General features: G+C 51.2%; 1 protein-coding gene across 2 annotated transcripts; it reads left to right on the top strand.

Moving 5' to 3' along the window:
• LOC140404094 (trans-1,2-dihydrobenzene-1,2-diol dehydrogenase-like) lies at positions 1-27,741 on the top strand. 2 transcript variants are annotated; one of them, XM_072492490.1, is made up of 7 exons: positions 1-156; positions 6,002-6,113; positions 11,705-11,868; positions 23,996-24,278; positions 24,754-24,878; positions 25,793-25,943; positions 26,299-27,741. In XM_072492490.1, the coding sequence occupies exons 1-7, from the start codon at positions 67-69 to the stop codon at positions 26,406-26,408; spliced, it is 1,035 nt and encodes a 344-aa protein (XP_072348591.1). In that variant the 5' UTR covers positions 1-66; the 3' UTR covers positions 26,409-27,741. The 2 variants fall into 2 exon arrangements, with proteins under 2 accessions (XP_072348591.1, XP_072348592.1); XM_072492491.1 differs by having other exon boundaries at positions 2-156; positions 23,996-24,248.
• The last annotated feature ends 60 nt before the right edge of the window (positions 27,742-27,801 follow it).

Genomic DNA, 27,801 nt, shown 5'->3' with positions numbered 1-27,801 from the left:
GTCGCTAATCCTTCCTGACCCTATAAAGCAGCAGCAAGAGTTCCCTCCCCGGGCCCGGCACACTCAATGGCCACCAGTTGGGGCATCTGCGGAGCCGGCAGAATCAGCCATGATTTCGTGGTGGCTTTAAAAACCCTTCCTCCTGAGAGTCACCAGGTACAGAGAGAGGGAGTGTGGGAGAGAGGGAGCGTGTGGAAGAGAGAGAGAGTGTGTGGAAGAGAGAGAGAGAGGGAGTGTGGGAGTGTGAGAGTGAGGGAGAGTATGAAAGAGAGGGAGAGTGTCAGAGTGTGGGAGAGAGAGTGTGGGAGGGAGTGCGGGAGAGAGGGATGGAGGGAGATAGTGTGGGAGGGAGAGAGAATGCAGGAGGGAGTGAGTGTGGGAGGGGGGGAGAGAGCGTGTGGGAGGGAGGGAGAGAGAGAGCGTGTGGGTGGGAGGGAGAGAGAGAGAGTGCGGGAGGGAGAGAGTGCGGGAGGGAGGAAAAGAGAGAGAGTGTGGGTGGGAGGGAGAGAGAGAGAGAGTGAGGGAGGGAGAGAGTGCGGGAGGGAGGGAGAGAGAGTGCAGGGGGGAGGGAGGGAGAGAGATAGTGTGGGTGGGAGGGAGAGAGAGTGCGGGAGGGAGAGAGTTTGCGGGAGGGAGGGAGAGAGAGAGAGAGAGAGTGTGGGTGGGAGGGAGAGAGACTGCGGGAGGGAGGGAGAGAGTTTGCGGGAGAGAGGGAGAGAGAGAGAGAGTGTGTGTGGGAGGGAGAGAGAGAGAGTGAGGGAGGGAGAGAGTGCGGGAGGGAGGGAGAGAGAGATAGAGAGAGTGTGGTGGGAGGGAGAGAGAGTGCGGGAGGGAGGGAGAGAGTTTGCGGGAGGGAGGGAGGGAGTGCAGGAGGGAGGGAGGGAGAGAGAGTGGGAGGGGGGAGGGAGAGAGAGAGTGTGGGAGGGGGAGGGAGAGAGAGTGTGGGAGGGAGGGAGGGAGAGTGCGGGAGGGAGGGAGAGAGTGTGGGAGGGAGGGAGTGAGAGTGTGGGAGGGAGGGAGTGTGGGAGGGAGGGAGGGAGAGAGAGTGTGGGAGGGAGGGAGAGAGAGTGCAGGAGAGTGAGAGTGCAGGAGGGAGGGAGGCAGAGAGAGTGGGAGGGAGACAGAGTGGGGGAGGGGGGGAGAGAGTGAGGGAGGGAGAGAGAGTGTGGGGGAGAGAGAGTGTGAGAGAGAGTGTGAGAGAGAGTATGAAAGAGAGGGAGAGTGTCAGAGTGTGGGAGAGAGAGTGTGGGAGGGAGTGCGGGAGAGAGGGATGGAGGGAGATAGTGTGGGAGGGAGAGAGAATGCAGGAGGGAGTGAGTGTGGAGGGGGGGAGAGAGCGTGTGGGAGGGAGGGAGAGAGAGAGCGTGTGGGTGGGAGGGAGAGAGAGAGAGTGCGGGAGGGAGAGAGTGCGGGAGGGGGTGAGAGAGCGACAGAGTGAGGGAGGGAGAGAGAGTGCGGGAGGGAGGAAAGAGAGAGAGAGTGTGGGTGGGAGGGAGAGAGAGAGAGTGAGGGAGGGAGAGAGTGCGGGAGGGAGGGAGAGAGAGTGCAGGAGGGAGGGAGAGAGAGAGAGAGTGTGGGTGGGAGGGAGAGTGAGGGACAGAGGGAGGGAGAGAGAGAGAGAGAGTGTGGGTGGGAGGGAGAGAGACTGCGGGAGGGAGGGAGAGAGTTTGCGGGAGGGAGGGAGAGAGAGAGAGAGAGTGTGTGTGGGAGGGAGAGAGAGAGAGTGAGGGAGGGAGAGAGTGCGGGAGGGAGGGAGAGAGAGTGCGGGAGGGAGGGAGAGAGAGATAGTGTGGTGGGAGGGAGAGAGAGTGCGGGAGGGAGGGAGAGAGTTTGCGGGAGGGAGGGAGGGAGTGCGGGAGGGAGGGAGGGAGAGTGGGTGTGGGGGAGGGAGAGAGAAAGTGTGGGAGGGGGAGGGAGAGAGAGTGTGGGAGGGAGGGAGGGAGGGAGAGTGCGGGAGGGAGGGAGAGAGAGAGAGTGTGGGAGGGAGGGAGTGAGAGTGTGGGAGGGAGGGAGTGTGGGAGGGAGGGAGGGAGAGAGAGTGTGGGAGGGAGGGAGAGAGAGTGCAGGAGAGTGAGAGTGCAGGAGGGAGGGAGGGAGAGAGAGTGGGAGGGAGGGAGGAAGGGGGAGAGAGAGAGAGTGCGGGAGGGAGGGAGAGAGAGTGTGGGAAGGAGGGAGAGAGAGTGGGAGGTAGGGAGAGAGAGAGTGTGGGAGGGAGGGAGAGAGAGTGCGGGAGGGAGGGAGAGAGAGAGTGTGTGGGTGGGAGGGAGAGAGAGAGAGTGAGGGAGGGAGAGAGTGCGGGAGGGAGGGAGAGAGAGTGCAGGAGGGAGGGAGAGAGAGAGAGAGAGTGGGTGGGAGGGGAGAGTGAGGGACAGAGGGAGGGAGAGAGAGAGAGAGAGTGTGGGTGGGAGGGAGAGAGAGTGCGGGAGGGAGGGAGAGAGTTTGCGGGAGGGAGGGAGAGAGAGAGAGAGTGTGGGTGGGAGGGAGAGAGAGTGCGGGAGGGAGGGAGAGAGTTTGCGGGAGGGAGGGAGAGAGAGAGAGAGAGAGTGTGTGTGGGAGGGAGAGAGAGAGTGAGGGAGGGAGAGAGTGCGGGAGGGAGGGAGAGAGAGTGCGGGAGGGAGAGAGAGATAGAGAGAGTGTGGTGAGAGGGAGAGAGTGTGCGGGAGGGAGGGAGAGAGTTTGCGGGAGGGAGGGAGGGAGTGCGGGAGGGTGGGAGGGAGAGAGAGTGGCAGGGGGGAGGGAGGGAGGGAGAGTGCGGGTGGGAGGGAGAGAGAGAGAGAGAGTGTGGGAGGGAGGGTGTGAGAGTGTGGGAGGGAGGGAGTGTGGGAGGGAGGGAGGGAGAGAGAGTGTGGGAGGGAGGGAGGGAGAGTGTGGGAGGGAGGGAGAGAGAGTGTGCGAGTGTGGGAGGGAGGGATAGAGAGAGAGTGTGGGAGGGAGGGAGGGAGAGTGTGGGAGGGAGGGAGGGAGAGAGAGTGTGGGAGGGAGGGAGAGAGAGTGCAGGAAAGTGAGAGCGCAGGAGGGAGGGAGGGAGAGAGAGTGGGAGGGAGGGAGGAAGGGGGAGAGAGAGTGCAGGAGGGAGGGAGAGAGTGTGGGAGGGAGGGAGAGAGAGTGGGAGGGAGGGAGAGAGAGAGAGTGTGGGAGGGAGGGAGAGAGAGTGCGGGATGGAGGGAGAGAGAGAGAGTGTGGGTGGGAGGGAGAGAGAGAGAGTGTGGGAGGGAGGGAGAGTGCGAGAGGGAGGGAGAGACAGAGGGTGTGGGAGGGAGGGAGGGAGAGTGTGGGTGGGAGGGAGAGAGAGTGCAGGAGAGAGATAGTGCAGGAGGGAGGGAGACAGAGTGTGGGACGGAGGGAGAGAGAGAGAGAAAGTGTGGGTGGGAGGGAGAGAGATTGAGGGACAGAGGGAGGGAGAGAGAGAGTGTGGGTGGGAGGGAGAGAGAGAGAGTGTGGGTGGGAGGGAGGACGGGGGAGAGAGGGAGAGTGCAGGAGGGAGGGAGAGAGAGTGTGGGAGGGAGAGAGAGTGGGAGAGAGGGAGGAAGAGGGAGAGAGAGAGAGGGAGGGAGGGAGAGAGAGTGTGGGAGGGAGGGAGGGAGAGAGAGTGGGAGGGAGGGAGGGACAGAGAGAGTGTGGGAGGGAGAGAGAGTGTGGAAGGGAGGGAGAGAGAGTGTGGGAGGGAGGGAGGGAGAGAGAGTGCGGGAGGGAGGGAGGGAGAGAGAGTGGGAGGGAGGGAGGGAGAGAGAGAGTGTGAGAGGGAGGGAGAGAGAGTGCGGGAGGGAGGGAGAGAGAGAGAGAGTGGGTGGGAGGGAGAGAGAGAGAGTGTGGGAGGGAGGGAGAGTGCGAGAGGGAGAGACAGAGGGTGTGGGAGGGAGGGAGAGAGAGTGTGGGAGGGAGGGAGAGTGCGAGAGGGAGAGACAGAGGGTGCAGGAGGGAGGGAGACAGAGTGCGGGAGAGAGAGTGGGAGGGAGGGAGGAAGGGGGAGAGAGAGAGACTGCGGGAGGGAGGGAGAGAGAGTGTGGGAGGGAGGGAGAGAGAGTGGGAGGGAGGGAGAGAGAGAGAGTGGGAGGGAGGGAGGAAGGGGAGAGAGAGAGAGTGCGGGAGGGAGGGAGAGAGAGTGTGGGAGGGAGGGAGCGAGAGTGTGGGAGGGAGGGAGGGAGAGAGAGTGCGGGAGGGAGGGAGGGAGAGAGAGTGGGAGGGAGGGAGAGAGAGAGAGAGTGTGGGAGGGAGGGAGAGAGAGTGCGGGAGGGAGGGAGAGAGAGTGTGGGTGGGAGGGAGAGAGAGAGAGAGTGTGGGAGGGAGAGTGCAAGAGGGAGGGAGAGACAGGGTGTGGGAGGGAGGGAGAGAGAGTGTGGGTGGGAGGGAGAGAGAGTGCAGGAGAGAGAGAGTGCAGGAGGGAGGGAGACAGAGTGCGGGAGGGAGGGAGAGAGAGAGAGAAAGTGTGGGTGGGACGGAGAGAGATTGAGGGACAGAGGGAGGGAGAGAGAGAGTGTGGGTGGGAGGGAGAGAGAGAGTGGGAGGGAGGGAGGAAGGGGGAGAGAGAGAGAGTGCGGGAGGGAGGGAGAGAGAGTGTGGGAGGGAGGGAGGGAGAGTGTGGGTGTGAGGGAGGGAGAGTGCGGGAGGGAGAGAGAGAGAGTGTGGGAGGTTGGGAGGGAGAGTGCGGGTGTGAGGGAGGGAGGGAGAGAGAGAGAGTGCGGGTGTGAGGGAGGGAGAGAGAGAGTGTGCGATGGAGGGAGTCTGGGAGGGAGGGAGAGCGGGAGGGAGGGAGAGAGAGGTAGAGTGGGATGGAGAGAGTGTGGGAGGGTGAGAGAGAGAGTGTGGGAGGGAGGGAAAGAGTGATGGAGAAAGAGGGAAGGAAGCATGAGAGAAAGGAGGAGAGAAGCAGGGAGTGTGCAAGGTGTAAACAAAAGAAAGGAAAGGATAGAGCGAGTCAGAGATAGAGACAGAAAACAAATGGAGGAATAGAGAGGAAAGAAAGATGTGGAAAGGGATAAGGAGGGAGAGACAGACTTAAAGAGGTAGAAAGAATGAGAGGAGGGAGGCAGAGAGGGAGGGAGGCAGGAGGAGTGAGGGAGGGAAGGAGGGACAAACGGGGAGTGACGGAGGGAGACAGGGAGAGTGAAGGAGATGTGGAGTGAGGGAGATGGGAGTGAGCGAGGGAAGGAGACAGGGAGTGAGGGAGGGAGGGGGAATGAGGGAGACACGAGGAGTGAGGGAGACAGAGGGAGGGGTGAGTTCCTGTGTTGCTGTCTGGGTGTTTTGGGCTGAGGTGACTGGGGACATTCGGGGACAGGGGTCACTCCCACTTTGCTACAGTCCAGGGGTGAGATTAACCCTCCCCAGGGGACACTCGGGGTTAACCAGGATGGAGAATTCACCCCCCTCGTCCCAACCCCATTTTCACAGAATGGACAGTGCAGAAAATGGGCACTTGGCCTATCGAGTCTGCACCGACCTTCCGAAAGAGCATCCTACCTCGGCCTACTGCCCCCACCCTATCCCCGTAACCCCACCCAACCTTTTGGACACTAAGGGTAATTTATCGTGGCCAATCTACCCAACAGCACATCTTTGGACTGTGGAAGGAAACCGGAGCACCCGGAGGAAACCCACGCAGACACGGGGATAACGTGCAGACTCCGCACAGCCACCCGAGGCCGGAATTGAACCCGGGCCCCTGCCGCTGGGAGGCAGCAGTGCTAACCACTGTGCCACTGTGCTGCCCACTTTTCTGGATTCTTGTGGGCACCAATCAGGCGGGATCAGCGGGCAGTCTGTGGGAGGTATCCGGTTCCAGGCAAAGGAGCGATGCCCAACTCCCCCTCCTGTCGGCACCAAGAGCCAGTCGCAGTCCATTGTGATGCACCTGACAGCCAAAGTGCCGCCACTGTCAGAAATCAGGGCAATGTCCTGCCAGTTGTTCTGGAGTGGGTGGGGGGAGGGCAGTAACTCCACCAGGTTGGCCTCTGACTGTACCCGGGCAGTTTGGAGGCTGATTTCTTGTCTCTGTTCACAGGTAGTCGCTGTGGCCTCTCGGGATTCTTCACGAGCTCGCAGTTTTGCAAAAAAACATGAAATCCCCAAATCGTACGGTTCATATGAGGAGCTGGCAACCGATCCCAGTGTCGGTGAGCATTCCCATCACCCAGGCTCCTGGGCCACGGGTTCCGTATAGAGGTCTCTCTCTGCCCAGCTCTCTGTCTAACTGTTTCTGTGTTTGTCTCTGTAAAGATCCCAGAAAAATCCCAAACCTCAGCTAAATGGTTGTTATTTTTTTAAAATTTAGAGTGCCCAATTAATTTTTTCCAATTAAGGGGCAATTTAGCATGGCCAATCCACCTAGTTTGCCATCTTTGGGTTGTGGGGGTGAGACCCACGCAGACACGGGGATAAGGTGCAAACTCCACACGGACAGTGACCCAGAGCCGGGATTGAACCTGGGACCTCGGCGCCGTGAGGCCGCAGTGCTAACCACTGCGCCACCGTGCTGCCCTGCTAAATGGATGTTATCACGTGGGCAGTGTGAGACTAACAGCCTGACAACAATGTGACTGTAACTGTGACAATAATAGACTGATAGTAATCAGTAATATAGAGTGACAGTAACAGTGTGACAGTAACAGTGTGACAGTAACATAGAGACAGTAACAGTGTGGCAGTAACAGTGTGGCAGTAACAGAGTGACAGTAACAGAGTGACAGTAACAGAGTGACAGTAACAGAGTGACAGTAACAGAGTGACAGTAACAGTGTGACAGTAACATAGAGACAGTAACAGTGTGACAGTAACAGTGTGGCAGTAACAGAGTGACAGTAACAGTGTGACAGTAACAGAGTGACAGTAACAGTGTGACAGTAACAGAGTGACAGTAACAGTGTGGCAGTAACAGAGTGACAGTAACAGTGTGACAGTAACATAGAGACAGTAACAGAGTGACAGTAACAGTGTGACAGTAACAGAGTGACAGTAACAGTGTGACAGTAACAGTGTGACAGTAACAGAGTGACATTAACAGTGTGACAGTAACAGTGTGACAGTAACAGTGTGACAGTAACAGAGTGACATTAACAGTGTGACAGTAACAGTGTGACAGTAACAGTGTGACAGTAACAGAGTGACAGTAACAGAGTGACAGTAACAGTGTGGCAGTAACAGAGTGACAGTAACAGAGAGATAGTAACAGTGTGACAGTAACAGAGTGACAGTAACAGAGTGACATTAACAGTGTGACAGTAACAGTGTGACAGTAACAGTGTGACAGTAACAGAGTGACAGTAACAGAGTGACAGTAACAGTGTGGCAGTAACAGAGTGACAGTAACAGAGAGACAGTAACAGTGTGACAGTAACAGAGTGACAGTAACAGAGTGACAGTAACAGTGTGGCAGTAACAGAGTGACAGTAACAGTGTGACAGTAACAGAGTGACAGTAACAGAGTGACAGTAACAGAGTGACAGTAACAGAGTGACAGTAACAGTGTGACAGTAACATAGAGACAGTAACAGTGTGACAGTAACAGTGTGGCAGTAACAGAGTGACAGTAACAGTGTGACAGTAACAGAGTGACAGTAACAGTGTGGCAGTAACAGAGTGACAGTAACAGTGTGACAGTAACATAGAGACAGTAACAGTGTGACAGTAACAGTGTGGCAGTAACAGAGTGACAGTAACAGTGTGACAGTAACAGAGTGACAGTAACAGTGTGACAGTAACAGTGTGACAGTAACAGAGTGACATTAACAGTGTGACAGTAACAGTGTGACAGTAACAGTGTGACAGTAACAGAGTGACATTAACAGTGTGACAGTAACAGAGTGACATTAACAGTGTGACAGTAACAGTGTGACAGTAACAGTGTGACAGTAACAGAGTGACAGTAACAGAGTGACAGTAACAGTGTGGCAGTAACAGAGTGACAGTAACAGAGAGATAGTAACAGTGTGACAGTAACAGAGTGACAGTAACAGAGTGACATTAACAGTGTGACAGTAACAGTGTGACAGTAACAGTGTGACAGTAACAGTGTGACAGTAACAGAGTGACAGTAACAGAGTGACAGTAACAGTGTGGCAGTAACAGAGTGACAGTAACAGAGAGACAGTAACAGTGTGACAGTAACAGAGTGACAGTAACAGAGTGACAGTAACAGTGTGACAGTAACAGAGTGACATTAACAGTGTGACAGTAACAGTGTGACAGTAACAGAGTGACAGTAACAGTGTGACAGTAACATAGAGACAGTAACAGTGTGACAGTAACAGTGTGGCAGTAACAGAGTGACAGTAACAGTGTGACAGTAACAGAGTGACATTAACAGTGTGACAGTGACAGTGTGACAGTAACAGAGAGACAGTAACAGAGTGACAGTAACAGTGTGGCAGTAACAGAGTGACAGTAACAGTGTGACAGTAACAGTGTGACAGTAACAGAGTGACAGTAACAGTGTGACAGTAACAGAGTGACAGTAACAGTGTGGCAGTTACAGAGTGACAGTAACAGAGTGACAGTAACAGTGTGACAGTAACAGAGTGACAGTAACAGTGTGGCAGTAACAGTGTGACAGTAACAGAGTGACAGTAAGTGTGACAGTAACAGTGTGACAGTAACAGAGTGACAGTAACAGAGTGACAGTAACAGTGTGACAGTAACAGAGTGACAGTAACAGAGTGACAGTAACAGTGTGACAGTAACAGTGTGACAGTAACAGAGTGACAGTAACAGTGTGACAGTAACAGTGTGACAGTAACAGAGTGACAGTAACAGTGTGACAGTAACAGTGTGACAGTAACAGAGCGACAGTAACAGAGCGACAGTAACAGAGTGACAGTAACAGAGTGACAGTAACAGTGTGACAGTAACAGAGTGACAGTAACAGAGTGACAGTAACAGAGTGACAGTAACAGTGTGACAGTAACAGAGAGACAGTAACAGAGAGACAGTAACAGAGTGACAGTAACAGAGTGACAGTAACAGAGTGACAGTAACAGAGAGACAGTAACAGTGTGACAGTAACAGTGTGGCAGTAACAGTGTGACAGTAACAGAGTGACAGTAACAGTGTGACAGTAACAGAGAGACAGTAACAGTGTGACAGTAACAGAGTGACAGTAACAGAGTGACAGTAACAGAGTGACAGTAACAGTGTGGCAGTAACAGAGTGACAGTAACAGAGAGACAGTAACAGAGTGACAGTAACAGTGTGACAGTAACAGTGTGACAGTAACAGAGTGACAGTAACAGTGTGGCAGTAACAGTGTGACAGTAACAGAGTGACAGTAAGTGTGACAGTAACAGAGCGACAGTAACAGTGTGACAGTAACAGAGTGACAGTAACAGTGTGGCAGTAACAGAGTGACAGTAACAGTGTGACAGTAACAGAGTGACAGTAACAGTGTGACAGTAACATAGAGACAGTAACAGTGTGACAGTAACAGTGTGACAGTAACAGAGTGACAGTAACAGAGTGACAGTAACAGTGTGGCAGTAACAGAGTGACAGTAACAGTGTGACAGTAACAGAGTGACAGTAACAGAGTGACAGTAACAGTGTGACAGTAACAGTGTGACAGTAACAGTGTGACAGTAACAGTGTGGCAGTAACAGTGTGGCAGTAACAGAGTGACAGTAACAGAGTGACAGTAACAGTGTGGCAGTAACAGTGTGGCAGTAACAGAGTGACAGTAACAGTGTGGCAGTAACAGTGTGACAGTAACAGAGTGACAGTAACAGAGTGACAGTAACAGTGTGACAGTAACAGAGTGACAGTAACAGAGCGACAGTAACAGTGTGACGGTAACAGAGTGACAGTAACAGTGTGGCAGTAACAGTGTGACAGTAACAGAGTGACAGTAACAGAGTGACAGTAACAGTGTGACAGTAACAGTGTGGCAGTAACAGTGTGACAGTAACAGAGTGACAGTAACAGAGTGACAGTAACAGTGTGGCAGTAACAGAGTGACAGTAACAGTGTGACAGTAACAGAGTGACAGTAACAGTGTGACAGTAACAGAGCGACAGTAACAGTGTGACAGTAACAGAGTGACAGTAACAGTGTGGCAGTAACAGTGTGACAGTAACAGAGTGACAGTAACAGAGTGACAGTAACAGTGTGGCAGTAACAGAGTGACAGTAACAGTGTGACAGTAACAGAGTGACAGTAACAGAGTGACAGTAACAGTGTGGCAGTAACAGAGTGACAGTAACAGTGTGACAGTAACAGAGTGACAGTAACAGAGTGACAGTAACAGTGTGGCAGTAACAGAGTGACAGTAACAGTGTGACAGTAACAGAGTGACAGTAACAGTGTGGCAGTAACAGAGTGACAGTAACAGAGTGACAGTAACAGAGAGACAGTAACAGAGTAACAGTAACAGTGTGACAGTAACAGTGTGACAGTAACAGAGTGACAGTAACAGTGTGGCAGTAACAGTGTGACAGTAACAGAGTGACAGTAAGTGTGACAGTAACAGTGTGACAGTAACAGTGTGACAGTAACAGAGTGACAGTAACAGTGTGACAGTAACAGAGTGACAGTAACACAGTGACAGTAACAGTGTGGCAGTAACAGTGTGACAGTAACAGAGTGACAGTAAGTGTGACAGTAACAGAGTGACAGTAAGTGTGACAGTAACAGTGTGACAGTAACAGTGTGACAGTAACAGAGTGACAGTAACAGTGTGACAGTAACAGAGTGACAGTAACAGAGTGACAGTAACAGTGTGACAGTAACAGAGTGACAGTAAGTGTGACAGTAAGTGTGACAGTAACAGAGTGACAGTAACAGTGTGACAGTAACAGAGTGACAGTAACAGAGTGACAGTAACAGAGTGACAGTAACAGAGCGACAGTAACAGTGTGGCAGTAACAGTGTGACAGTAACAGAGTGACAGTAACAGTGTGACAGTAACAGAGAGACAGTAACAGTGTGACAGTAACAGAGTGACAGTAACAGAGTGACAGTAACAGTGTGGCAGTAACAGAGTGACAGTAACAGAGAGACAGTAACAGTGTGACAGTAACAGTGTGACAGTAACAGAGTGACAGTAACAGTGTGGCAGTAACAGTGTGACAGTAACAGAGTGACAGTAAGTGTGACAGTAACAGTGTGGCAGTAACAGAGTGACAGTAACAGAGTGACAGTAACAGAGAGACAGTAACAGTGTGACAGTAACAGTGTGACAGTAACAGTGCGACAGTAACAGAGTGACAGTAACAGAGTGACAGTAACAGTGTGACAGTAACAGAGTGACAGTAACAGAGTGACAGTAACAGTGTGGCAGTAACAGTGTGACAGTAACAGAGTGACAGTAACAGTGTGACAGTAACAGTGTGACAGTAACAGTGTGACAGTAACAGTGTGACAGTAACAGAGTGACAGTAACAGAGTCACACCCCCACCCTATCCTGTAACCCAGTAACCTCACCCAACCCCTTTGGACACTAAGGGGCAATTTATCATGGCCAATCCACCTAACCTGCACATCTTTGGACTGTGGGAGGAAACCGGAGCACCTGGAGGAAACCCACGCACACACGGGGTGGATGTGCAGACTCCACACAGTGACCCAAGCCGGAATCGAACCTGGGACCATGGAGTTGTGAAGCAGTCCTGCTAACCACTGTGCTACCACCCCCCCCCCCCCCCCCCCCGGTCGCACATCATGCTCCATCTGCCAACTTGTAATAGTCTGTGACTGTACCAATGTATTCCTCATTTGTCAGACATTGTCTATGTGGGAATCATTAATCCTGAGCACTTGAGAGTGGCTCTGCTGATGCTGAGAGCCGGGAAGAATGTTCTGTGTGAGAAGCCGATGGCCATGAACCTGCGGCAGGTTCAACAACTTGTCTGTGCGGCACGACACAGTGACCGCTTCCTCATGGAGGTGAGTTCATTCTCTTCATTTAACAAATGCTTTTCAAACTTTTAACTGAAGACAGCACAACCCGATTGAGAGCTGGAATTGTATTTCCCAATTCAGGTCCCCAGTGTCAGTGCCAGGCACTCTGAGCTCAGGTACGGTCAGGGTTAGAGCAAAGCTCCCTGAAAGTGTGAGTGTGCAAAAATACTGCAAATGCTGGAAATCTGAAACAGGAAAAATGCTGGAAAAACCCAGCAGGTCAGGCAGCGTTGGTGGAGAGAGAAACAGAGTTAGTGTTTCCAGCCCATGTGACTTGTCCAGAGCATGTCCCTCATTTTCAAGACAAAAAAATGTACCCCAGCCTCTTCAATATATTCAATGATGGAACTACTTTCGGGATTGAAAATTCCAAAGGTTCACAACCTTTTGAATGAAAAAAAAATTTCTGAGCTCAGTCTTAAATGATCAGACCCTTATTCAGAAACTGTGCCTCCTTGTTCCTGATTGGCCAGTTAGTGGAGGTGTAAACAACATCCCTGTGTCTACCCTGTCAAACCCCTTCATCATCTTCAATGTTTCAATTAGATCATCGCTTATTCATCGAAACTCCAGAGAATATAGACCCTACGTACTCAACTTCTCATCACTCTCTCACCCCAGGGTCCAATCCAGGAACTGTTGCTCTGTTTCCCCCAATACAAATATATTCTTCCTGAAACATGGGGGCCACAATCACACATGGTATTCAAGGTGTGGTCTTACCAAAGCCCCATCCAATTGTAGCAAGACAGCGTCATGCTAGTCTTCCAGTCTCCTTGCAATAAGAGGCAACATTGCTTTCCTAATCGCTTGCTGTACCTCTGTGCTAACGTTTTTTTGTCCTTTATACGAGTACATTCAAATCTCTCAACTTTTACAAGTTTCATGCCTTTTAAAAAATGTTCTGCTTTTCTATCCTGACGACCAAAGTGAGGACCGTCACACTTCCAGACATCATGCTCCATCTGCCAACTTGATGCCCACTCACTTAATCTTGATGCCCACTCTATCTCTTTGCATTCCCCTCGTTGCTTGCATTCCCACCTAGCTTTGTGTTGTCAGCAAACCCAGATATGTCATTTTCTGTCTCTTCATCTAAGTCATTGATATAGATTATAAATAGCTGAGACCACAGCACTGGGGCGGGATTCTCCGCCGGCGGGATTCTCCGTTTTGCGGGCGCCCAGGGTTTTCCCGACGGCGTGGGGCTGCCGCACACTGGGAAACCCCGCTGACCGGCCGGCGTAGCGGAGAATCCCGCCGTCTGGTCGGGGCAGAAGTGTGGCGGGGCGGGGAATCCCGCCGGCGGGGCGGGGCAGAAGTGTGGCGGGGCCGGACGGAGAATCCCGCCGGCGGGTCGGGGCAGAAGTGTGGCGGGGCGGGGAATCCCGCCAGCGGGGCGGGGCGGGGAATCCCGCCAGTGGGGCGGGGCAGAAGTGTGGCGGGGCGGGGCGGGGAATCCCGCCGGCGGGGCGGGGCAGAAGTGTGGCGGGGCGGGGTGGGGAATCCCGCCGGCGGGGCGGGGCAGAAGTGTGGCGGGGCGGGGCGGGGAATCCCGCCGGCGGGGCGGGGCAGAAGTGTGGCGGGGCGGGGAATCCCGCCGGCGGGGCAGAAGTGTGGCGGGGCGGGGCGGGGAATCCCGCCGGTGGGGCGGGGCAGAAGTGTGGCGGGGCGGGGAATCCCGCCGGTGGGTTGGGGCAGAAGTGTGGCGGGGCGGGGAATCCCGCCGGTGGGTCGGGGCAGAAGTGTGGTGGGGCGGGGCGGGGAATCCCGCCGGCGGGTCGGGGCAGAAGTGTGGCGGGGCGGGGAATCCCACCGGCGGGGCAGGGCAGAAGTGTGGCACCGTGGCGGAGAATCCCGCCCCTGATTCCTGCAGCACTCCATTAATTACTGTCTCACAACTTTACAATTCCCCATTTATCCTTGCTCTCAGCTTCCTGTTTGTTTACCTATCCAGACTCCCCTTTTTCCTGTTAGTTGGCCAGTCCTCTATCCTTGCTAATATATCACCCCCAACATCGTGAGTCCTTGTGGATTAATGATCTTTGTGGAACCTTATCAAAGGTTCCTTGATAACCTTATCATGAGGTCCTACAAGCTGAATTTAGGGAGTTAGGAGTTAAACTAAAAAGTAGGACCTCAAAGGTAGTAATCTCAGGATTTCTACCAGTGCCACGTGATAGTCAGAGTAGGAATGGCAGGATAGCTAGGATGAATACGTGGCTTGAGAGATGGTTCAAGAGGGAGGGTTTCAAATTCCTGGGACATTGGGACCGGTTCTGGGGGAGGTGGGACCTGTACAAATCGGACGGTCTGCATCTGGGTGGGACCGGAACCAATGTTCTCGGGGGTGTGTTTGCTAGTGCAGTTGGGGAGAGTTTAAACTAATGTGGCAGGGGGATGGGAACCGATGTAGGAAGTCAGTGGGGACAGAAACAAAAGGCAGGAAGGGAGAGTGTGTAAAGCATGACCAGAGAAAGCAGGGCAGAGAGCAAGGAAAGTCTACATTAAACTGCATTTATTTCAATGCAAGGGGCCTGACGGGCAAAGCAGATGAACTCAGGGCATGGACGGGCACATGGGACTGGGATATTATAGCTATGACTGAAACATGGCTAAGGCAGGGGCAGGACTGGCAGCTCAATGTTCCGGGGTACAGATGCTATAGAAAGGATAGAACAGGAGGTAAGAGAGGAGGGGGAGTGGCGTTTTTGATTAGGGAGAACATCACGGCAGTACTTAGAGGGGATATATCCGAGGGTTCGCCCACTGAGTCTATATGGGTGGAACTGAAAAATAAGAAGGGAGAGATCACCTTGGTAGGACTGTACTACAGGCCCCCAAATAGTCAGCGGGAAATTGAGGAGCAAATATGTAAGGAGATTACAGATAGCTGCAAGAATAATAGGGTGGTAGTAGTAGGGGACTTTAACTTTCCCAACATTGACTGGGACAGCCATAGCATTAGGGGCTTGGATGGAGGGAAATTTGTTGAGTGTATTCAGGAGGAATTTCTCATTCAGTATGTGGATGGACCGACTAGAGAGAGGGCAAAACTTGACCTCGTCTTGGGAAATAAGGAAGGGCAAGTGACAGAAGTGCTAGTGAGGGATCACTTTGGGACAAGTGATCATAACTCCATTAGTTTTAAGATAGCTATGGAGAATGATAGGTCTGGCCCAAGAGTTAAAATTCTTAATTGGGGCAAGGCCAATTTTGATGGTATCAGACAGGAACTTGCAGAGGTAGATTGGGGGAGACTATTGGCAGGCAAAGGGACGGCTGGTAAATGGGAGGCTTTTAAAAATGTGTTAACCAGGGTGCAGGGTAAGTACATTCCCTTTAGAGTGAAGGGCAAGGCTGGTAGAAGTAGGGAACGCTGGATGACTCGAGATATTGAGACTCTGGTCAAAAAGAAGAAGGAGGCATATGACGTACATATGCAACTGGGATCAAGTGGATCCCTTGAAGAGTATAGAGATTGTCGAAATAGAGTTAAGAGGGAAATCAGGAGGGCAAAAAGGGGACATGAAATTGCTTTGGCAAATATTGCAAGGGAGAATCCAAAGAGATTCTACAGATACATAAAGGGGAAAAGAGTAACTAGGGACAAAGTAGGGCCTCTTAAGGATCAACAAGGACATCTATGTGCAGAGCCACAAGAGTTGGGTGAGATCCTGAATGAATATTTCTCATCGGTATTCACGGTGGAGAAAGGCATGGATGTTAGGAAACTAAGGGAAATAAATAGTGATGTCTTGAGAAGTGTGCATATTACAGAGGAGGAGGTGCTGGAAGTCTTAAAGCGCATCAAGGTAGATAAATCCCCGGGACCTGATGAAATGTATCCCAGGATGTTGTGGGAGGCTAGGGAGGAAATTGCGGGTCCCCTAACAGAGATATTTGAATCATCGGCAGCCACAGGTGAGGTGCCTGAAGATTGGAGAGTGGCGAATGTTGTGCCCTTGTTTAAGAAGGGCAGCAGGGAAAAGCCTGGGAACTACAGACCAGTGAGCCTAAAGTCTGTAGTAGGTAAGTTGCTAGAAGGTATTCTGAGAGACAGGATCTACAAGCATTTAGAGAGGCAAGGACTGATTCGGGGCAGTCAGCATGGCTTTGTGCGTGGAAAATCATGTCTCACAAATTTGATAGAGTTTTTTGAGGGGGTGACCAAGAAGGTAGATGAGGGCAGTGCAGTAGACGTTGTCTACATGGACTTTAGCAAAGCCTTTGACAAGGTACCGCATGGTAGGTTGTTGCAGAAGGTTAAAGCTCACGGGATCCAGGGTGAGGTTGCCAATTGGATTCAAAATTGGCTGGACGACAGAAGGCAGAGGGTGGTTGTAGAGGGTTGTTTTTCAAACTGGAGGCCTGTGACCAGTGGTGTGCCTCAGGGATCGGTGCTGGGTCCACTGTTATTTGTGATTTATATTAATGATTTGGATGAGAATTTAGGAGGCATGGTTAGTAAGTTTGCAGATGACACCAAGATTGGTGGCACAGTGGATAGTGAAGAAGGTTATCTAGGATTGCAACGGGATCTTGATCAATTAGGCCAGTGGGCCGACGAATGGCAGATGGAGTTTAATTTAGATAAATGTGAGGTGATGCATTTTGGCAGACTGAATCAGGCCAGGGCCTACTCAGTTAATGGTATGGCGTTGGGGAGAGTTATAGAACAAAGAGATCTAGGAGTACAGGTTCATAGCTCCTTGAAGGTGGAGTCGCAGGTGGACAGGGTGGTGAAGAAGGCATTAGGCATGCTTGGTTTCATTGGTCAGAACATTGAATACAGGAGTTGGGACGTCTTGTTGAAGTTGTACAAGACATTGGTACGGCCACACTTGGAATACTGTGTGCAGTTCTGGTCACCCTATTATAGAAAGGATATTATTAAACTAGAAAGAGTGCAGAAAAGATTTACTAGGATGTTGCCGGGACTTGATGGTTTGAGTTATAAGGAGAGGCTGGATAGACTGGGACTTTTTTCCCTGGAGCGTAGGAGGCTTAGGGGTGATCTTATAGAGGTCTATAAAATAATGAGGGGCATAGATAAGGTAGATAGTCAACATCTTTTCCCAAAGGTAGGGGAGTCTAAAACTAGAGGGCATAGGTTTAAGGTGAGAGGGGAGAGATTCCGAAGGGCGCAGAGGGGCAATTTCTTCACTCAGAGGGTAGTGAGTGTCTGGAATGGGCTGCCAGAGGTAGTAGTAGAGGCGGGTACAATTGTGTCTTTTAAAAAGCATTTAGATAGTTACATGAAGGAGAGGTGTTGAATGAATACTTTTCTTCAGTGTTCACCAAGAAGAGGGGCCATGTTTTTGAGGATGAGAGTGTGATTCAGGTGGGTAGGCTGGAGGAGGTAGATGTTCTGAGGAAGGATGTATTAGCAATTTTGAAAAACCTTAGGGTCGACAAGTCCCCTGGGCCAGATGGGATATATCCAAGGATTCTTTGGGAGGCAAGAGATGAGATTGCAGTGCCTTTGGCGTTGATCTTTGGGTCCTCACTGTCCACGGGGATAGTGCCAGAGGACTGGAGAGTGGCAAATGTTGTTCCTCTGTTCAAGAAAGGGAATAGGAATGACCCTGGTAATTATAGGCCGGTTAGTCTTACTTCGGTGGTCGGTAAGTTAATGGAAAAGGTCCTGAAGGATAGGATTTATGACCATTTGGAAAGATGCAGCTCAATCCGGGATAGTCAACACGAATTTGTGAAGGGTAAGTCTTGTCTCACAAATTTGATTGAATTCTTTGAGGAGGTAACTAAGTGTGTAGATGAAGGTAGAGCAGTTGATGTCGTATACATGGATTTTAGTAAGGCGTTTGATAAAGTTCCCCATGGTCGGCTTATGAAGAAAGTAAGGAGGTGTGGGATAGAGGGAAATTTAGCCAATTGGATAAGTAACTGGCTATCACAAAAGGGTGGTGGTGGATGGAAAATATTCAGACTGGAGACCAGTTACCAGTGTTGTACCACAGGGATCAGTGCTGGGTCCTCTGCTATTTGTGATTTTTATCAATGACTTGGTGGAGGGGACTGATGGGTGGGTCAGTAAATTTGCTGATGACACCAGATTGGTGAAGTAGTGGATGAGGTGGAGGGCTGTTGTAGGCTGCAAAGAGACATTGATAGGATGCAGAACTGGGCCGAAAAATGGCAGATGGAGTTTAACCCTGATAAGTGTGAGGTGATTCATTTTGGTAGAAAAAATTTAAATGCGGATTACAGTGTCAACGGCAGAGTTGTGAGGAATGTGGAGGAACAGAGAGAACTTGGGGTTCATGTCCACAGATCTCTGAAGGTTGCCACTCAAGTGGATAGAGCCATGAAGAAGGCCTATAGTGTGTTAGCGTTTATTAACAGGGGGCTTGACTTTAAGAGCCGTGGGGTTATGCTGCAACTGTACATGACCCTGGTGAGACCACATTTGGAGTATTGTGTGCAGTTCTGGTCATCTCACTATAGGAAGGATGTGGAAGCATTGGAAAGGGTGCAAAGGAAATTTACCAGGATGCTGCCTGGTTTGCAGGATAGGTCTTATGAGGAAAGGTTGAGTGTGCTCGGACTTTTCTCTTTGGAGCGGAGGAGGATGATAGGTGACTTAATAGACGTTTATAAGATGATGAGAGGGATAGATAGAGTGGACGTTCAGAGACTATTTTCTCGGGTGGATGTAGCTGTTACAAGGGGGCATAACTATTAAGGTTCAGGGTGGGAGATATAGGAGGGATGTCCGAGGTAGGTTCTTTACTCAACGAGTGGTTAGGGTGTGGAATGGACTGCCTGCTGTGATAGTGGAGTCGGACACTTTAGGAATTTTCAAGCAGTTATTGGATAGGCACATGGAGCACACCAGAATGACAGGGAGTGGGATAGCTTGATCTTGGTTTCGGACAATGCTCGGCACAACATCGAGGGCCGAAGGGTCTGTTCTGTGCTGTACTGTTCTATGTTCTATGGGTAAGATGGGTATAGAGGGTTATGGGCCAAGTGCGGGCAACTGGGACTAGCTTAATGGTAAAAACTGGGCGGCATGGACTGGTTGGGCCGAAGGGCCTGTTTCCATGCTGTAAACTTTTATGATTCTATGATTCTATGAAATGCCCTTTGGAAATCCAAATATACAAAGAACAAAGAAAATTACAGCACAGGAACAGGCCCTTCGGCCCTCCCAGCCTGCGCCGATCCAGATCCTTTATCTAAACCTGTCACCTATTTTCCAAGGATCTACTTCCCTCTGTTCCCCGCCCGTTCATATATCTGTCTAGATGCATCTTAAATGATGCTATCGTGCCCACCTCTACTACCTTCGCTGGCAAAGCGTTCCAGGCACCCACCACCCTCTGCGTAAAAAACTTTCCACGCACATCTCCCTTAAACTTTCCCCCTCTCACCTTGAAATCGTGACCCCTTGTAATTGACACCCCCACTCTTGGAAAAAGCTTGTTGCTATCCACCCTGTCCATACCTCTCATAATTTTGTAGACCTCATCAGGTCCCCCCTCAACCTCCGTCTCTCCAACAAAAACAATCCTAATCTACTCAGCCTTTCTTCATAGCTAGCACCCTCCATAACAGGCATTATCCTGGTGAACCTCCTCTGCACCCTCTCTAAAGTATCCACATCCCTCTGGTAATGTGACGACCAGAACTGCACGCAGTATTCCAAATGTGGCCGAACCAAAGTCCTATACAACTGTAACATGACCTGCCGACTCTTGTACTCAATACCCCGTCCGATGAAGGCAAGCATGCTGTATGCCTTCTTGACCACTCTATCGACCTGCGTTGCCACCTTCAGGGTACAATGGATCTGAACTCCCAGATCTCTCTCTACATCAATTTTCCCCAGGACTCTTCCATTGACTATATAGTCCGCTCTTGAATTAGATCTTCCAAAATGCATCACCTCGCATTTGCCTGGATTGAACTCCATCTGCCATTTCTCTGGCCAACTCTCCAATCTATCTATATTTTGCTGTATTCTCTGACAGTCCTCCTCGCTATCTGTAACTCCACCAATCTTAGTACCATCTGCAAACTTGCTAATCAGGCCACCTATACCATCGTCCAGATCATTTATGTATATCACAAACAACAGTGGTCCGAGCACGGATCCCTGTGGAACACCACTAGTCACCTTACTCCATTTTGAGACACTCCCTTCCACCACTACTCTCTGTCTCCTGTTGCCCAGCCAGTTCTTTATCCATCTGGCTAGTACACCCTGAACCCCATACAACTTCACTTTTTCCATCAACCTGCCATGGGAAACTTTATCAAACGCCTTACTGAAGTCCATGTATATGACATCTACAGCCCTTCCCTCATCAATTAACTTTGTCACTTCCTCAAAGAATTCTATTAGGTTTGTAAGACATGACCTTCCCTGCACAAAACCATGCTGCCTATCACTGATAAGTCTATTTTCTCCCAAATGTGAACAGATCCTATCCCTCAGTATCTTCTCCAACAGTTTGCCGACCACTGACGTCAAGCTCACAGGTCTATAATTCCCTGGATACTACCCCTACTGTTTCCGCTTAACCCACCCTGCTCATTCCATCCTCAAATACCTCTAATAAATTTATCAAACAGAATTTCTCTTTCATAAAACCATGTTCTAATCGTACAATACCGTACTTTTCTAAGTGTATTGTTAAAACTTCCTTGGTAATAGCACTCGCCAATGGCTGATGTCAGGCTAATTCTCTCTCCTGTTTTGAATATATAGCTTAGTTTTGGCATTGGGTCTTGTCAACATCTTGAACTCTGTGAAAACAGAAAGGTTTAACCATTTTGTACACAGTGAGATCTCATGGGATAAATCATCCATTACGATAGTGCTGCGTATGGGGACCTTATGGGAAAATTCTTAACTATTCCTCAAGGAGAGACTTGGGGCAGGATTCTCCGTCGGCCGGCTCCGAAATCTGGAAAGGCGATTGGGCGGAGAATTGGACTTGACGCCAAAATCGTGGCGGACGATGGGTTCATTCCAATCGCAATTCTCCGGTGCCTCAAAAGCAGCGTCAATGCATTCCACTCTGTACGTATTGCGCAGTGACACTGTCCGTATGCGTGACCAACTCCCACCCCCTCATTCCACCCCACCACACCCCAGCCCCCACACTCCACCATATCACCCACCCCCCCCCCAACCGGCCGCCACCCGCCAGTGGGGCCCACCCGGCCCACCCAAGGTCACACCCACAGTAGCCCCTACAGGGGGCGCCAGAAGGGGGCCACGGAGCGTACCACTGGCAAGGGCAGCAACAGCCGACATTACCCCTGGCAGTAAGAATGGGCGTCACGGTGCCAGGCACCGATGGGGCAGGGGTGTTGCGATGGGGGGAGGGGAGGAAGCGGGGGCAGAGCCCGCAGTGCCAACCGGGGCCACCATGTAGTCCGTTGGACCTGGTTGGGCATGGCGGTACGCATCATGTCAGCCTTTCACCCCCTGCTGACAATGGATATTGGAATACAACCAGCAATGGTGGCCTTCCTGCTGGTCGTCGCAGCACTGGGGGATGCCCTGCGGCTCTACGAGCTGCAGCTGCTCGAGGAGGAGGGAGCTGCAGCAGCGAGGCCTGCCCCAAGGGAACAGCAGGCAGCTGGTGAGGATGGAGAGCCGGCCCAGCTGGTCCATGCCGCCCAGTTTCTATCACTAAGCTAGTCCCACTTGCCCGTTTTTGGCCCATATCCCTCTATACCCCCCCTGCCCATGCAACTATCTTAACTGCTTTATAAAGGGCAAAATTATACCCGCCTCTACCACTGCCTCTGGCAGCTCGTTCCAGACTCTCACCACCCTCTGTGTGAAGAAATTTCCCCTCTGGTCTCTTCTGTATCTCTCCCCACTCACCTTAAACCTATGCCCTCTAGTTCTAGTCTCCTCTACATTTAGAAAAGATGTTGACTATCTACCTTACCTATGCTCCTCATTATTTTATAGACCTCTATAAGATCACCCCTAAGCCTCCTACGCTCCTGGGAAAAAAGTCCCAGCCTATCCGGCCTCTCCTTATAACTCGGACCATCAAGTCCTGGTAGCATCCTCGTCAATCTCTTCTGCACTCTTTCTCGTTGAACAATATCCTTCCTATAATAGGGTGACCAGAACTGAACACAGTGTTCCATGTGTGGCCGTACCAATGTCTTGTACAACTTCAACAAGACGTCCCAACTCTTGTATTCAATATTATGACCAATAAAACCTTGCATGCTGAATACCTTCTTCACCACCCTGTCCACCTGCAAGTCCACCTTCAAGGAGCTATGGACCTGTACCCCTAAATCTCTTTGTTCTGTAACTCTCCCCAACTCCCTACCATTAACCGAGTAGGTCCTGCCCTGATTTGATCGACCGAAATGCATCCCCTCATTTATCCAAATTAAACTCCATCGGCCGCCCATGCCCCCGCCCAACCTCATCTGCAGCCAGCCCACGATGTGTGACCATGAGATGCGCATCATGCATGTCTGCGCCCGGGCAGCGTGCATGGTGCCTTCATCCTGGCACACTTGATGGTTCCTGATCTCTTCGAGGCGCCCCCAGGTTGGGGGGGGGGTTGTCTCCTGGGCGGCAGGGGTTACCCGCTGCAGTCGTGGTTGATGATGCCTACCCGGAGGCCACAGAACGACGTGGAGACCCGCTACAACGATTCCCATGCAGCGACCAGCTGTGTGATCCAACTGTGCTTCGTCATCCTGAAGATGCGGCTCAGGTGCCTGGACGGCTCTGGAGGGGACCTGGTACAGCGCTAGGAGTGTCTCCCACATTGTGGTGGCCTGCGGCATCCTCCACAACACCGCACAGCGGAGGGCTGACGTGCTGGAGGAAGAGGATGTACGTCAATCCTCATATGACGAGGATGCAGAGAAGGACGGGGATGGGCAGGACTTGGGGACCGGGAGGCACAGGAGGCTGCACAACTTGTGCGCCAGGCCGATGTGCACAGGACGCTCTAACCGCCACCAGGTTCACCGACTAGGGGGACTGGCCTGTGGTACGAAAATCCCATCCATTTCCTCCCATGAACACCCTCCCTGCGCAACCCGATCCCCCACCTCTTGCAACCCCCTCCGGGTTTCCTACCTGCCTCGCTTTGGGGTGCGGGCCCTGGGTTGGCAGTAACAGTGGATCTGGCCCATGGGATGGAGGATGATGACAATCCGCTCTGGGATGAGCTCTGGTGCTCCGCACCGTTCGGCGTCTATGACTCCTGCCCACGGTAGCACTTTCCTCCATCCACCTGGGTGATCCCTGCACGCGAGTTGACCATTCGATCACACGGTCCAATCAAATCGCTGGGGCGACAGAGGTGGGGGAGGATGGGGGTGGGACCCGGAGCAGTGAGTGCTGGCTGGAAACGGTCACTGGGCCAAGCCCACCCACATCTGCCCATCACCCCCCCCGCAGCGGCCAGCCCAGATCAGACAGAGCACAGAGACAGGTTGTAACGTTGTGCACAGGTAATTATTGTGAACATATATATATATATATATATATATATACAGGATTGTGCCCTCGCCCTGATCGCTATCTTATGTGCCACCCTCACTGTTGTCATCCCTTCAGGTTTTTTGGGCCCTAACGCCACATCAAGGTGGAACCCCAGGTGGTACATCAGGAGTGGAGGCGGCCTGCTATGATTCCCGCCCTGTGACCTGGGGTCACCTGGCGGCGGTCTCCTGGGGCGAGCGGGGCCACAGGTCCAGCGCTCTCTCAGCGATTGTGAGCAGCCTTCTCCTGCGGGGAGGGGCAAGAGAATAGAAAACACACAATGTTACACACTCCCTACGCATGCAACCCAGGGGGTGGGGAGCTGGTGGCTTCAATGGGTATCCCTAATCCCACAAATGAGTTTTTAAAACTGTCCTGGAGTGGGACTTGAACCTATGTCGTCCTGACGCTCTGGCAGTGAAAATGTAGCTCAATGGAATTGAGCAGCTCTGGCTATATTAAGCCCACTGGGTCTGTATATAAACAACATCTTCTGCATTCTCCGTGTTACATTCTGGGCAGTTGATGCTGAGTGAGCTGAGAACGTGTCAGGCTTTAGGAGGGAGTTTCTCTTTCACCTGATTTTGGGCTTTGTATTGACAGGGTTTATGGACCCGTTTTTTCCCGGTCTCCAATGCCATTCGTGAACTACTGTCCCACAATGACGTGGGGGAGGTCAAAATGGTTAAAGCCGAGTTTGGGACGTTCATGCTGGAAACTCCACGGCTGGTAGATAAGGAGTTGGGTGGAGGAGTGTTGCTTGACATTGGCTGTTACTGCCTCCAGTTTGTCTGCATGGCGTTCAGTGGTGAGAAGCCAGAGTCCGTACAAGCCACGGGATTCCTGACCGAGAAAGGCAAGTATGGAATTAACCATCCAGAGACAGGTAACACCCATATAATTTTTTTGCCTCTTCACTTCAAAACGCTCAGTCTCTGCTTTGCGCTGAGATATAGCGTTGATGTTAGTTCTGGATGTGGTTCAAATGTGGGCGGCGTGCTGGCACAGTGGTTAGCACTATGGTTCCACAGCGCCAGGGTCCCAGGTTCAATTCCCTGCTTGGGTCACTGTCTGTGTGAAGTCTGCACGTTCTCCCCGTGACTGCGTGGGTTTCTTTCGGGTGCTCCGGTTTCCTCCCACAAGTCCCGAATGACGTGCTGTTGGGGAGAATTCAGAATGTCCAATTCACCTGTGTACCAAACAGGCGCCAGGAGTATGGCGACCAGGGGATTTTCACAGTAACCTCATTGCAGTGTTAATGCAAGCCTACTTGTGACAAAATATGATTATTAAATCTACTTCCAGTTGGTGGAAGGGTTCCTGACTGTATTCTTATCATTTCCCCTGTTGTATCTCTGCAGGTGTTGATGAGGCAGTAACCATTGTACTGAAGTACTCCAGGAAACGTATGGCCCTGGTAACTGTAACCATGGCAGTACAGCTTGCTAACCAGGCAACTATCAGTGGGACAAAGGGGACAATCACGGTAACTTTCTCTCTGCCCCCCCCTTACTCACGTGCACTTCTTTTGGTTAACCAAATCGACAAATTTAGGGGTAAATTGAAAGGCAGCCCCTTTAAAGGGAAATTTTTGTGAACAGAATCTCAAAGGAAACTTTAATCATAGCTCTGCTGCCTCAGGTTCGATCCCGGCCCCGGGTCACTGTCCTTGTGGAGTTTGCACATTCTCCCCGTGTCTTCGTGGGTTTCACCCCCAAGCAGGGTAGGTGGATTGGTTATGCTAAATTGCCCCTTAATTGGAATAAAAAGAATTGGGTATTCTAAATTTTTTTTTTTTTTAAAGGAAACTTTAATCATTTTGTTTTGATAAGTTGATAAAAATCCCCAGCCCCCTCGTTGCCCACCACAGGCTACTTCTCCAGTGCCACCGGACAGCAAACACAGCCACATAATACACTTGTAGCACATTGTGTGCAGCTGTCCCGTTGCTTATACTGATGGGAGCCTGTGATATAATTTCCCAACAATGTGGAGCTACACAGTTCATGTTCAATATCCTCCCAGCATTTAACAAGGGCCCGGCGATATTTTATTTCCTCACCAACGATCCTCGCACTCAAGAGGGCAGGTCCATAGGTATTCACACTCCAGCAACGCCCCAATCTTCACGCGTGATCCCATAGGATACTGCAGGTTATAATGCACAGGTGACACACATCACCGTGTCTAGCCACTGGGTGTTGATCCTCAGACTAATACTGACAGAGAGGGGGGAGAATGCTGAAATACATGTCCCATTCTCTATAAGACATAGGAGTGGAAGTAAGGCCATTCGGCCCATCGAGTCCACTCTAGAAGATTAAAGCAGCACTAAAAAAAAAATATCAGTCGAGAGAATATGGATTGTTTTCTATTGTGACACCGTCTGCTTTCCCCAAGATTCCAGGATTGATGTGGTGCCCCACAAGTCTGGTGGTGAATGGAAAGGCCCAGGAGTTCCCCCTGCCAGCTCCGCCTCAACCCCTCAACTTCATTAACAGTACAGGCCTGTGCTACGAAGCTGAGCGAGTGCGGCAGTGTCTTCAGAAAGGTAACGTCCCCCTGCAAAACAAGGCCCCACCTTTCCCATTAGATGGGCCACAATAACCCTGCTCCTTTATTGATGCTTTTCAACCAGGGTGGAGGATTGACTGAATACTTACCAGAAGAGTTTGGAGAAGGACAGGGTGGTGGAACAAGATGAAATGGGACTTTGTCATTGCCCTGCTGACCTGCCAGATCCGGGGTGAATCTTGCCAACAAGGTTCAGTTACTGACCCACCAGATTGTAAAATTAAGATACTGCGCACTGCTGGGATTGAGCTGAGGTTTTTAGCTGGTGTCAGCTGTCGCTGGCAGTCGGGAGGGAGTCGAGTGCTTTCTAACTTGTCATGTTTTTATTGCAGGGCTGAAGGAATGCCCCGATCTGCCATTGGCCGAGAGTGAGCTGATAATGAGCATTTTAGATGAGGCGCGAAGGCAGGTGGGGGTGGTGTACGATCAAGACGCCGCCTGAGGCAAGAGTGGCTGGAGAAACTCTGTGAATCACAGGAAAACACTGCCCAATACATCCACCGCTGCTTTAATGATAGGGAATTGATAGCACAGCCTGGCTCTCACCTGCCCCTGCTCTACACGTAGACTCCTGCTGGCCAGCCCCTGAACTACACCTTCAATAAATTGAACTTTAATCACCAAGCCCTGTACACCACACGGTGCCGGTTTTACTGAGCTGGGCCTGAATTGTAATAATCACTGCTCAAAGCCTTGTGAGATCGAAGTGGGGAACAAGGAAGGTATAAGCCCTTCTTTAGCTGATGTGAGCAACTGTTCAACCCCATGCACTCAATCTCAGACATGAAGGGCCACTAACAAGGTCACAGGTTTTCGATATGACAGAATTTATCAATGACCGAGTGTTAACGTTGGTATCTCAGGTTAGTAAAACTATAAGACATAGAAGCTGAATTAGGCCACTCGGCCCATCGGGTCTGCTCCGCCATTCAATCATGGCTGATATTTTCTCATCCCCATTCTCCTGCCTTCTCCCCATAACCCCTGATCCTCTCATTAATCAAGAATCTGTCTGAAAGACAGTGTGAGATTTGGCCTCCACAGCCTTCTGCAGCAGAGTTCCACAGATTCACCACCCTCTGGCTGAAGAAATTCCTCATCTCTGTTTTAAAGGATCGGCCCTTTAGTCTGAGATGGTGTCCTCTGGTTCTGGTTTTTCCTACAAGTGGAAACATCCTCTCCACGTCCACTCTATCCAGGCCTCGCAGTATCCTGTAAGTTTCAATAGGATCCCCTCTCATCCTTCTAAACTCCAACGAGTACAGGCCCCGAGTCCTCAAACGTTCCTCATACGACAAGCTCTTCACTCCAGGAATCATTCTTGTGAACCTCCTCGGGACACTTTCCGAGGCCCCAGCACATCCTTCCTTAGATACAGGGCCCCAAGATATGAGGGGGAATACGAGGTTAAACTGCGCAAACCAATTCCCTATGTTGACACCAGAGAGAGGCCAACCCATTGCGGTCATTGTTATCTAGACAAACTCAGCAACTGTTTGGCACAGCAAGATCCCACACAGACCAGCCAGTTGTTCAGCTCCATGGTTTAACATCATGTGTTGAAAAACAGAATGTAGATAAACCGACAGTTGCCCCAGCACCAACCAGCTGAAGTACATTGAAACTAGTAACATCGCTGTACTGATGATTTTGTTTGTAGCTATCGAGATGTGTAATATGTCATGTCTACCCATCCTCCGATGTTTTAACTGGACTGCACATGGAAATTAAGTAAGAGTGAATCAAATTCATTACAAAATAAAATGTAGTGCCAACACCTGTTCACTGTGATTTAATTCAGCAAAGGGTGCAGATTCCAGTATTAACATAGCACC

The sequence above is a fragment of the Scyliorhinus torazame genome, chromosome 29, assembly GCF_047496885.1.
Source record: "Scyliorhinus torazame isolate Kashiwa2021f chromosome 29, sScyTor2.1, whole genome shotgun sequence".
In the NCBI taxonomy this organism is placed as follows: domain Eukaryota; kingdom Metazoa; phylum Chordata; class Chondrichthyes; order Carcharhiniformes; family Scyliorhinidae; genus Scyliorhinus; species Scyliorhinus torazame.
The sequence above is the reverse complement of the archived record's forward strand: the minus strand, read 5'-3'. Positions and strand labels throughout refer to the sequence as shown.

Coding starts and splice junctions, on each gene's coding strand:
- LOC140404094 (XM_072492490.1), top strand. CDS start 67: ATGGCCACCAGTTGGGGCATCTGCGGAGCCGGCAGAATCAGCCATGAT. Junction 157..6,001: donor TTCCTCCTGAGAGTCACCAG/GTACAGAGAGAG, acceptor CTCTGTTCACAG/GTAGTCGCTGTGGCCTCTCG. Junction 24,879..25,792: donor GGACAAAGGGGACAATCACG/GTAACTTTCTCT, acceptor GCTTTCCCCAAG/ATTCCAGGATTGATGTGGTG.